This window comes from Taudactylus pleione, unplaced genomic scaffold, assembly GCF_031769625.1.
Source record: "Taudactylus pleione unplaced genomic scaffold, aTauple2 ptg000374l, whole genome shotgun sequence".
NCBI lineage: Eukaryota > Metazoa > Chordata > Amphibia > Anura > Myobatrachidae > Taudactylus > Taudactylus pleione.
The window spans coordinates 4,359,038-4,371,615 of record NW_028284775.1 but is presented as its reverse complement, the minus strand read 5'-3'; the positions used below and the strand labels follow the sequence as shown (position 1 = coordinate 4,371,615).

The 12,578-nt window shown below is 46.8% G+C and overlaps 1 protein-coding gene across 1 annotated transcript; it reads left to right on the top strand.

The window, feature by feature from the left end:
• The first annotated feature begins 2,956 nt into the window (after positions 1–2,956).
• Positions 2,957–3,592, top strand: TMEM81 (transmembrane protein 81). Its single transcript, XM_088444969.1, has one exon. The coding sequence runs from the start codon at positions 2,957–2,959 to the stop codon at positions 3,590–3,592; it is 636 nt and encodes a 211-aa protein (XP_088301095.1).
• The last annotated feature ends 8,986 nt before the right edge of the window (positions 3,593–12,578 follow it).

The following is a 12,578-nucleotide window of genomic DNA, read 5'->3' as shown; positions in this document are numbered from 1 at the left end:
GTTGTTGTAGTTGGTGGTGCAGACACAGATGTCAAATGTCCAATGTCCTCCAGGGGTCCTACATCTTCTGGTCTAGCTGGGACAGGTCCTCGTTGAATAGATTTTCTCTGCAGAAAGTTGTGCAGCACACAGCACGCCATCACGACCCAGTCTATCTTCTCCACATGTAGATTGATGGTGGTGTGGAAAATGCGGAAGAGGTTGCTCATTATTCCAAACGCATTTTCCACAATGCGCCGTGCCCGGGATAGACGGTAGTTGTATATCCTTTTCTCTCTGGTCAGGCCCCTGTGTGCAAATGGCTTCATCACATGTTCATGTAATGGAAAAGCCTCGTCTGCAACGAAAACGTAATTTAGGCCGTGCTTTGTCTGGTCCAGTGAGGGCAGGTTGAGGGTTTTGTTGGCGAGTCCTGGTAGAAAGCCGTCTTTTTGAAGGACCCACCATCCGAAGCATGCCCATTCTTGCCGACATCCACAAACAGAAATTCGTAGTTGGCATTCACCACTGCCATGAGAACGATGCTGAAGAATCCTTTGTAGTTGTAGTAGTATGATCCGGTGTTGGCAGGTGGGTTGATGCGGATGTGTTTCCCATCGATGGCTCCTCCGCGGTTAGGGAAATTCCAACGTTGTTCAAAATCTTCCGCGATGCTGGTCCACTCCTCCACAGTGTTAGGAAACTGTAAAAATAGTAAAAAAGATGTTAAAACATGACTATAATATTTTTTATATCTTTTTTTCCTATATAGACTCCCACCCAAGACCCTGATTTAACATCAACACCGGACCTCAGTCTGCTCGGTGGTGACAGTGATCCGGAGAATAGCACACAAGTGGAAAGTCAAGTTCCACCTGGACCCTCATCTTCTCAACAACCCCAAAAAAAGAAAAAAAAGGCAGAAAGGAGAATTTTACAGAACGAGAGGACCATTTTTTACAAAACGCAGAACGGCTGCTGCAGAAACCCCCAGATGCAATTGATGATTTCACAGCTCATGTGAACAGCACATTTAGAAATCTGGATGCAGATATCCAACAAAATTTTTTAAGGTTAAACTACGACCTCTTGAGTTGCTGTATGAGCAAAAATATCTCAAATTCGACATACATTGCAGATCCAATGCTATTTTCCCCTGCCCCAAATAGGTATGTCCGCCCCCCCCTGCCCAGTTAGATATTACTCCCCCACCAAGCACCCCAAGCACCAGCACCACCTTGTATAATGCTCTGCTGGATGCAGCAGATGAGTCGCCCCAATATACAGAGATGTAAATTTTTTCTTGATTGTAATATCACCAAATTTTATGAATTCCAATCAGTGCTTGCTGCATGGGATAGGGTGGTGATGACGCCATTTGAACAAGGTCACTGCGCACATGGCACAATTACACATTGCTGGACGCCGGGGCCACAATGTGTACTTGTGCCATGTGTGTATTGGCCTGTTCAAACTGGCGTCTGACCCACCCTATCACATACAGCCAGCTACCTATTGGGATTCATAAAATTTGGTGATAATGCTCTTTTGTAAAGTTGTAATAAAAAAAGTATTTTGCACACAGTTTAGTGCACACTTTCAGTTGCCTGCAGGTCAGTGCACATTGTACTTAATGAAGGCTATTTTTTTTTTTGTTTTAGAAAAAAAAAAAAAAAATTTTCTTTACACAAGAAACCAATGTGTGGTGTTTTTTTAAACTTACCTTGCAATACTGGTACTGTAGCACTTTTACGATGGCTTTGCAGGTCTCCGGAATGATGATGCCCAAGGACTGAGGTGAGATGAGTGTCCCAAACTTCAGGTCTTCCAGTGACCTTCCTGTAGCCAGGTATCTCAGGGTAGCCACCAGTCTGTCTTCAGCAGGGATTGCCCTCCGCCACCTTGTGTCCTGTCTCTTGATGTGGGGGTCACCAGATGCAGCAATTCTTGGAAGCTGGCGTCATCCATGCGCAGGTAGTTCCGATAGTCCTCCGGGTTCTCCTTGATCTCTATCAGCAGGGACATGTGAGAGCGGGTATCCCTTTGTAGCAGCCACTCCTTGGTCCAGCATGCTCTCGTCCTTCTTCGCTGGGCCCTCTTCCTAATCTCCCAGACCCCGGCTTCAGCGACAAACACTTTATACTGATAGGGACGCATCAGTACAGAATTCAGGAACAGGATAGAATGCAGGTAGGTAACACACACTTGCAGGTAGAATAAACTTTGTATAAGGCAAGCCAAATACAAAGAGCACAGTAGCAATGTACAGGATTCAGCAGGAATACACCTAGCCTCATCTAGTAGCAGAGCAGAATGTACACAGAGTTTAGGGTGCCTGCTTTTTTTATACTCCCAAGCTAGCCCCTCCCATTGTTATGGCTAATTAAATTTCCCTCCAATAGTCAAGAGCCTGTTTTATTTTTTTTTTCAACTCACGATTTGTTATGGCCAATCTCACGATGCGTACGATCCGATAGATCGTGAGATCGTAAGACAGATTGGGTGTCTTTTTTCCAAAATCGTGATCACGACGACAAGGGAGCTCCCGTGAAAGTTCATGAGGAAATTGGCCATAAAATCATATCGTGAGCACATCGGTATATGTGTGGGCACCTTAACACTGCTTACTAAATAGACCCCCCAATGTTAAATAGACAACTTGGGTCACTATGGCTGAGCTGTTGTTTGGTTAATGTAAGATGATTTTTGATGCAATATGTTAATATGGACCTTGAACAAAGAAGAGGGTATATACATTTAATTGTTACGAGTCCTTGTAATCTGTGCAATATAATTTGTGTTACTGTAAACAAGATATCCTTGTAGTCTGTACTGATAATTCCATCAGCCGTTGTGATGTAATAATCTGGATTTCTGCGCAACAATTCTGGTGACGCAGCTTTTGAAACTAAAATACAAGTTACTTGGCTCATTATAGCGTGGATGTATGTAATGATCTAAGTGGAAATTAGGAGAAATGTTGGAATTGTTTACGGTCTTCGCAATCTTATTTGGGATGTGCAGATCCCAAAACCCAGTGCTGGAGGAACTGAAGTTGGTCACAATACCAGCCGAATTGAAAGGGGTCTCTGCCAAAATGGTGGTAGGGTCCACATCATGTAGTGTGACCTGTGGACTAGGCAGAAAGACTGAGAGACGATGCAGTGTGGATAACCGCGGCACCCAGAGTGAGTGTGAGAATGTGGTGGTGAAATGTGTCACAGACAGACTGTGCGGTATGCAGCAGACCTACACCCTGACTGTAGGGGATCATCTTACCATTAACTGTGCAAGCCCAGACATCACTGCAGCAGACACTGAGAGCATGTTCTACTGGAGCATAGCGAGAGGGACACTGACCACTGATGATAGAAGATTCCAACCACTGAATGTCAGAAATTACACCCTGGACTTCCCTGATATGGAGGAGAAACATGCGGGAACATATAGTTGTGACGTGCAAACTCAGAAAGACCTCAGGTTGGTAAAACGTTTGTACTACTGTATAAAGGTAATTTATCCTAACATCTATTTAAGAATAACAAGGCGGAATCTCTGGCAGCACGAGGAGAACCTACTGCAAAAGTCACAAAGGACATTGCTGCTACACTGAGAATAAGAATGTCCATCATGCTCGGGGCTGGCAGCAGCATAGGGATACTGGCCGGTCTCATTATTGGAATGTTACACTTTCATTTGATGAGAACCAAAAAGAGGGATATCGAGGAAGCTGATTTTAAAACACAATTAATACCTGGAGGCTACTAACCAAGAACTTCATTTGTAGAGAGTGCACTGACAGTAGTTTCCTAGGCTAATAAATGATGATGTTGGCTCCTAACACATCCCTCTGGGAAAAAACATGTTCGGGATATACAACTTTACCTGAGTCTGATTTACCTACCAGCACAAGGTTTCCATACCCCTCTCGCCGGCTTCAATAGTGTATTGAGTCCTCCTCCTCCAGCGCCCATACAGGAGAAAGGTGCATGTTGATACTGCAGTGACCAGGGGCAGTGGGGGACTAAACAGCCGGCCTTTCTAGAGGTGGATACCAAACAGTTTCCTCGTCACTACATTGCAGCAGTCACTTGCCTATGCCCATGGACCACATTGGGCACAACTTTATCTAGTTACAATTAATTGTTTAAGGCTTTATGTTAAATAAATGTTACTCATTGGCACACTTGCAGTATTATTACAATTATAGCTGTTTTTATATACCCACAGCACTGTTTTTTCTGTATATTTTTTGGTCCCAAATGTGTGTGTGTATACAGTGTGTATGTATATATATATATATACACACACACACATGTCCACACGCCCGGCACTCCAAGATAGAGGCACAAAGGCTCCGGTGAACTCCAGGGTTTAAGAAGCCCAATACACACAGGTACAGGATGAGAGGCACTCACAAGACTTTACAGCAATAGTTAAATAGGACAGTTTTATTGCTGTAAAGTCTCGTGAGTGCCTCCCATTCTGTATCTGTGGGTGTATGTGTATATATATATATATATATATATATTTTAGGGGTGTGCACCGGCCACTTTTCGTGTTTTGGTTTTTGATTTGGATCTGGATTAGTTTTGCCAAAACCACCCTTCGGTGTTTTGGGTTCTGGGTTTTGTGTTTTGGATCTGTATTTTTTTAAAAAAAAGCATAAAAACAGCTAACATCACAGAATGTGTTGATTTTTCTGCTCCTATGCTATTATTAACCTCAAAAACCTTAATTTCCACTAATTTCCAGTTTATTCTGAACACCTCACACCTCACAATAGTGTTTTTATGTCCAAAAGGTTGCACCGAGGTAGATGGATGACTGTGCTAAGCGACACGAGTGGGCGGCACAAACACGTGGCCCATCTAATAGTGACACTGCAGTGGCAGACAGGATGGCAGTTTGAAAAACTAGGCCCCAAACAGTACATAATGCAAAGAAAAAAAAGAGGTGCAAGATGGAATTGTCCTTGGGCCCTCCCACCCACCCTTATGTTGTATAAACAGGACATGCACGCTTTAACAAACCAATCATTTCAGCGCCAGGGTCTGCCACACGACTGTGTTTGAAATGATTGGTTCGTTTTAGGGGTGTGCACCAGCCACTTTTCGAAGTTTGGATCTGGATCTTTCTTCGTGTTTTGGATCTGGATTGGTTTTGCCAAAACCACCCTTCCGTGTTTTGGGTTCTGGGTTTTGGATCTGTATTTCTTTTAAAAAAAGCATAAAAACAGCTAAAATCATAGAATTTGTGTGTTTTTCTGCTCCTATGCTATTATTAACCTCAATAACCTTAATTTCCACTCATTTCTAGTCTATTCTGAACACCTCACACCTCACAATAGTGTTTTTATATCCAAAAGGTTGCACCAAGGTAGCTGGATGACTATGCTAAGAGATACGAGTGGGCGGCACAAACACGTGGTCCATCTAGGAGTGACACTGCAGTGGCAGACAGGATGGCAGTTTGAAAAACTAGGCCCCAAACAGTACATAATTCAAAGAAAAAAAAGAGGTGCAAGATGGAATTGTCCTTGGGCCCTCCCACCCACCCTTATGTTGTATAAACAGGACATGCACACTTTAACAAACCAAACATTTCAGCGCCAGGGTCTGCCACACGACTGTGGCTGAAATGATTGGTTCGTTTGGGCCCCCACAAAACAAGCTGGCAATTAATCTGTCCCTGCACAAACTGGCTCTACGGAGGCAAGATGTCGTCCTCATCCTCCTCATCCACCGATTCCTCACCCTCTTCAGTGTTGTGTACATCCTCATCCTCACAGAGTATTAATTCGTCCCCGCTGGAATCCACAACCACAGGTCCCTCTGTACGTTCTGGAGGCTGGTCTCCCTGGAAGAGTTGATAATTCATTTTATGAACATCATCTTCTCCACATTTTGTGGAAGCAACCTCCTACGCCTTTCACTGACAAGGTTCCCGGCTGCACTAAACACTCTTTCGGAGTACACACTGGAGGGGGGGCAACTCAGGTAAAATAGAGCCAGTTTATACAGGGACCTCCAAATTGCTTCTTTTTCCTGCCAGTACAGGTACGGACTGTCTGACATGCCTACTTGGATGCTGTCACCGATGTAATCCTTTAACAGACAGACGCACGCTTGTCGCTGCTGCTTTAAGGATGCAGGTGCGGCTACAGCCCACACATTTCACAAAGACAAAAATAAAAAAGATTTTTTTTTATTGTATGTGGAGCGCACTTTGAGGGTTACACCACCCTTTAACAGACAGATGCACGCTTATCGCTGCTGCTTTAAGGATGCAGGTGCGGCTACAGCCCACACATTTCACAAAGACAGAAAAAAAAAGAAGAATTTTTTTATTGTTTGTGGAGCGCACTTTGAGGGTTACACCACCCTTTAACAGACAGACGCACGCTTGTCGCTGCTGCTTTAAGGATGCAGGTGCAGCTACAGCCCACACATTTCACAAAGAGAAAAAAAAAGAAGAATTTTTTTATTGTTTGTGGAGCGCACTTTGAGGGTTACACCACCCTTTAACAGACAGACGCACGCTTGTCGCTGCTGCTTTGAGGATGCAGGTGGAATCTAGACGGGATTTGGAACCGGGGACACACTACCTCCATCAATTGTCTAAATCCCACTGCACTAATGGCGGATACCGGACGCACGTCTATCACCAACATAGCAGTCAAGGCCTCAGTTATACATTTTGCTTCAGGATGACTGCTGTCGTACTTCATCCTCATCGCTTGGGACTGTTGGAGGGTCAATTGTTTAGTAAAAGTAGTGGTGTTCCTACTTCCTCTCTGGGATGATGAACAACTCCCAGCAACAGCACTAGGAGGAAGTGGTTCTTGATCTTTCCCTATTTTATTTTTATCTGAGAAAGTTTGGTCCTCCATTTATGTTATATTGATATATACATGCGGCTAAGGCGCACACAAACACAGAAAATATTTTTTTATTTTTGCTGGAGAGTAGTGCACTTTGTGGGTTACACCACCATTTAAGAAATTAGCCAGCCGGCTCTTTACTTATGGGACACAGGCGTATGCTTGGCGCTGCTCCTTTGTTGATGCACGTGCAGCCACAGTGCACACAATTCACAAACACAGAAAATATTTTTTTATTTGGTTTGGAGTGTACTTTGGGGGTTACAGCACCCTTTAACGGTCAAGCCAGCCGGCCCTTTACTTATGACACAGACGCACGCTTGGCACTACTTTGTTGATGCACGTGCGGCTACTGCGCACACAATTCACAAACACAGAAAATATTTTTTTTATTTGGTTTGGAGTGTACTTTGGGGGTTATAGCACCCTTTAACGGTCAAGCTAGCCGGCCCTTTACTTATGACACAGGCGCACGCTTGGCACTACTTTGTTGATGCACGTGCGGCTACTGCGTACACAATTCACAAACACAGAAAATATTTTTTTATTTGGTTTGGAGTGTACTTTGGGGGTTACAGCACCCTTTAACAGTCAAGCCAGCCGTCCCTTTACTTATGACACAGGCGCACGCTTGGCACTACTTTGTTGATGCACGTGCGGCTTCTGCGCACACAATTCACAAACGCAGAAAATATTTTTTTATTTGGTTTGGAGTGTACTTTGGGGGTTACAGCACCCTTTAACGGTCAAGCCAGCCGGCCCTTTACTTATGACACAGGCGCACGCTTGGCACTACTTTGTTGATGCACGTGCGGCTACTGCGCACACAATTCACAAACACAGAAAAAATAACGGACAAGCCAGCCGGCCTTTTACTTATGGGACACAGGCGCACGCTTGGCGCTGCTCCTTTGTTGATGCACGTGCAGCCACAGTGCACACAATTCACAAACACAGAAAAAATATTTTTTTTTTAGCACTTGGGGGGAGCACCCCTGACGGACAGAGCACCCCCTGGACAACACTACAGCACCCCTTTAGGACTGGGACACTGCACAGGACTTTGGAGTGGACACAGCCCCTATGGACAACTGACTGCACAACACAGTCCAGCCAGCCCCTATGGACTTTGAAGTAGTGGACACAGCCCCTATGGACAACAGCAGCACAGTGCAGCACAGCACAACACTACACTGCACTACACTACAACACTACACTACACTACACAGCCCAGCCAGCCCTAACTCCCACCCTCCCTCTTCACTGTCCACAGCCGAGAGAGAAAATGGCGCCGACGCGGGTACCTTATATAGGGTCCAAAACCCGCGAGACACGGAAGGCGGGATGATGACGTTTTGCCTCGATTTCAGATCCGAGTCAGGCGGGAAAAGTCGAGCTTGACTCGGATCGGCCTTGGATCGGGGGGGCTCAGGGGGGTTCGGATTTCAGAAATCCGAACCCGCTCACCCCTAATATATATATATATATATATCAACCTATAATATATAGTACAATAAAGCACAATGTACATAACAAATACCTTATTATAAACGGAGCATATGCCTAAAGAGGCTGCCATTAGGCCTCTTATACCCCTTTCACATCGTAATGCCAGGTCGCACCCAGGATTTTGTACACAGGTCCATCCTGGGTGCAACCCAGCTGAGACCCCTTTCAAACTGGCGGCCAGACCTGGCCTATTGCCGGGACGATGACATCACCGCCATCACGTGCTGAGTCGGCGCTTGGAGATGAGATTATCTTCAAGTGCCAACTCTTCCTATGCTGTGAACGGGACCTAGCTCCCAATGACCCAGGTTACACGTTCACACTGCTTCGCGAGCCGGGTTGAACCTGTGTTTAACCTTGCTTGTGACCAGGATTGAAATGCCAGGTCACTCAACCCGGGTTATTTCAACCTGGCCTTTCACACTGCACAGTAGCCCGGGTTGCTGTGCATTCATGTGCAATAACAGGGGGTATTACTGGCAGTGTGAAAGGGGTATTAGGAATGAGAGCTGTAACTACACTTTTTGGTGCCTTGTGCAAGAGAGCATTGACAAAAGGGCCATAGTTTTATGGGGAAGGGCCAGGGAAGAGATAGGGGAGGCCAGGAGAGGCTGGGGATAAAAGAAGAGGAAGCTACAAGTGAAAATGAAAATAAACAGGAAAATTGACTGGGTCAAACAGCGCCCCCTGCCCTGCAGTGCCCTGTGCCATGGCACTGGTCGCACTACCCTAGTGACGGCCCTGTTAGGAATAGATATGAGAGGCCCCAAGAGAGTTATTGTAGCCCATATGTATCACAGTAAGGGATCCCTCTTGTGCCACACAGAAGAGTCTCCTGTATAAAGTAAATAAAAAAGATATAATCTGGCTCTGACTGGTGAATACCAAACATGCACAATAGGAAGTTACAGTATTCTATATGGGTACAATATATTTTGCTGGCAAGTAAATGTGAAGTACTTCTTTTAACCTATAGTCGTTAAATCTGTAATTTTAAAAAAGTTTTTTTCGCCTTTCTTTCTACAATATTTCTCTTCTATTTCTGGTGCCTTACATATTAACATCAGTAATAACTTTTATGTCCAAGGAGAGTGGCCCCCATCAAAGTACTGTTCAAGGGAAAGGATGGAAAGTAAAAATCTATTCTTTTAAATGTAAAAACTCCTATAAGCCATTAAGTAGTCCTGTCCCTTACATTTGCCTGAATCTTAGATATGACTTTAGCGTTTTCATTCTAGACCTAACATTTAGCAAAGCCTAAATGCTAACTGTAAAGGTCACACTGTAAAAATATCCTGATTCTCCGTCACACACAGTTCCATATATCGGACACATTTGTAAAGCGGATATTTTGCTCTTGGATAATGTGACTAAACGCACGTCTTCATGTGTACACACTGTCTTCCATCAGCCAGGGCAGCAGTTACATCCGCCCAGTTTACGCCCAGAAACACCCATATTCCATATGGAGAGATATAGCAAAGATCCGTCTGACTGCTTCGGAGATAGACAAAGATGTGTATACTCCCTATATCACATGGCCAGTGGCGTAACTAGGGTATTTGGAGCCCAGGGCAAATTTGAAAAGGGAGCCCCCCCCCCCACATCCCGATATGTGTGCGCTGAAAAAAAATGGGCGAGGTCACTTAAAAATGGGACTTGTCAACATGACACACCCCTTTATTTTCACGCTGAACATTCCTATCCATATGCACCTTAACCCCAGCAGTACCCCTTATACAGTACCCCCAGTATGCAGTTGTGGTCCCTCTTATGCAGGCCCATAGTAGTGCCCCTTATACAGTATCCCCAGTAGTGGTCCCCCCAAATGCAGTGCCCTATGTAGTGTTCCCCCTTATGCAGCGCACCCAGTAGTGGTATCCCCTTATGCAGTGCCCCCAGTAGTAGTCCCCCCCCTATGCAGTGCCCTTTATATAGTGCCCACAGCAGTAGTCCCCCCCCATGCAGTTTTCCCAGTAGTGGTCCCCCTTATGCAGGCACCCAGTAGTGATCCCCCCCAATCTAGTGCCCCCTGTAGTGGTCCCCGCAGTGCTCCTAGCAGTAAGCCCCTTATATAGTGCCCCCAGCAGTAGTCCCCCCCCTCCCATGCAGTGCCCCCAGTAGTGGTCCCCCTGATGCAGGCCCCCAGTAGTGACCCCCCCCTATCCAGTGGTCCCTGTAGTGGTCCTTCCTGTTATTGCCCCCAGTTGTGGTCCCCCCAGTGCAGTGCCCTTAGTAGTAGGCCCCTTTTATAATGCCCCCAGTAGTAGTCCCTCCCCCCAAGTAGTGGTCCCCAGTTGAGGTTCCCCCTCCCGATTAAGTGCCCTCTGTAATAGCCCCCCCAGTAGAGGTCCTCCCAATAATGGTGCCCCCAGTAATAGCCCCCCCAGTAGAGGTCCTCCCAATAATGGTGCCCCCAGTAGTAGCCACCCCCCCGTTGTGCCCCCACCCCAGTAGAGGTCCCCCCAGTTGTAACCACCCCCCTCCACCGGTGTGCTGACAGGTTTTTTTAAAAAAATATATAAAAACATACTTACCTGAATCCACGCTGCTGCTCCGGACCGCGACACCTCTCCCGCCGCCGCCCGCCAGTCCTCTCGGGCTGGCGCGCTCAGCATAATGGGAGAGACGTCATGATGTCATGACGACTGTCCCATTACCCACTGCAGGAGCTGGACGGAAGTCCGGCTCTTGCAGTGGGTGCTGCAGCAGTCAATGAGAGTCTATCTGACTCTCATTGGCTGCTGTTTAACACACGCATCGCTGCCAGCGCTGGCGGCGATGCGTGTGTTATGCACAGCCTGAGCCCGCCTCCTGGCGCTATTGGGCAAGCGCTCAGGGGGAGGGAACGGGCTCAGGTGTGCAGCACAGGACCGGCGCTGGAAGCCTAGCGCCGGTCCTGTGTAAATGTGTAGCGCTGACCGCACTCACTGCGGTCGGCGCTACACTGGTGGCTAACTAGGGCGGGCCGGACCGTGTCCGGCGGCGCCCCCCGTGCCGCCGGTCCCACGGCGCCCAGGGCACGCACCCTGCTCGCCCTGCCCTAGTTACGCCACTGCATGTGGCTAGATGTGGCCGCATATGGAGCTGCGTATGACAGGTTCAGATCAGTGTATGAACGTGGAGGTGCGTTCACACGGGTCGATTTCTTTGAACGGTTTGTCATTAACAACAAATAGTTCAGTATTTGCACCCAAAATAATGAACGAAAACTACAAATGCGTGCTTCCCTTTGCCGTTTGTAGTTTTCGTTCATCGCCCGAACTGGCCGTACAACCTGACGATTTTGTCAGGTAGTACATGTTCGGCGATGAGGAGGGGGCCCGGCGCTGAATGAAATCGATCGTGATTTGGTTCAGGGTTTGTGCTCAGTGTCGTTAATACAATGAGCACAAACCGCCAGAGACACACGATGTTCGTTCAAGGCGCACATTGTATTTGTAATGAGCTGCTATTTTGAGAAAAATGGATATTGGACCTGATTCAGAGCCGGACGCTCTGACCAGAGCGCTCGCTCTGAATCAGGGCCCACCTCCATTAATATGGAGCGTCCTCCTGGACGCTCGTATAGCTGTGGGTCACCACCCACAGCATATACGTGCGTGCAAAATGATGGTCGCGATGGTCTTGACCATCGCGACCATCGGAACTGCGAGTAAAAGCCTGCGGTTGGGTTTTTCAACCGCAAGGCTAGGAGTGATTTTGGCTCTATCAGAACGCCTCCGTCTGGCAGGCACGCCCCCGGCACGCCCACCAAAGGGGGCGTGCTGTCAGTCACCATCGACAGCACGCCCCCTTTGATGAGACACTCCGAGCGAAGGAAAGTCCTTCGCTCGTCGGGGCTCGCGCATGCGCACGACGGAGCTCCCTCCGTCGTGCGCATGCACAGTGGGGAACATCGACCCACTTGCGAGCGTACTGCCACTCGCGAGTGGGTATGAATGACCCCCATAATCTTTTACAAACTCCCCTTTGTACTTGTACACTTCACTTATTACATTTCCTCAAATGTTAGAACTCCTCATGAAATCAGGGTTTTCACTACATAATGCAATATTAAATAAAAATCCATTCCATATTTCTGGTCACTTATGGGAGTTATAAATAAGCTAATGTGTTAGCAGCACTGTACAGATACCGCTTCATTTAATAAAGAGAGCAAAAAGAATCTGAGTGAAACCTTGTTATTACAAATCATGTCCAGATA

Excerpts from the sequence above, each read along its gene's own strand:
- TMEM81 (XM_088444969.1), top strand. The coding sequence starts at position 2,957 with ATGTTGGAATTGTTTACGGTCTTCGCAATCTTATTTGGGATGTGCAGA.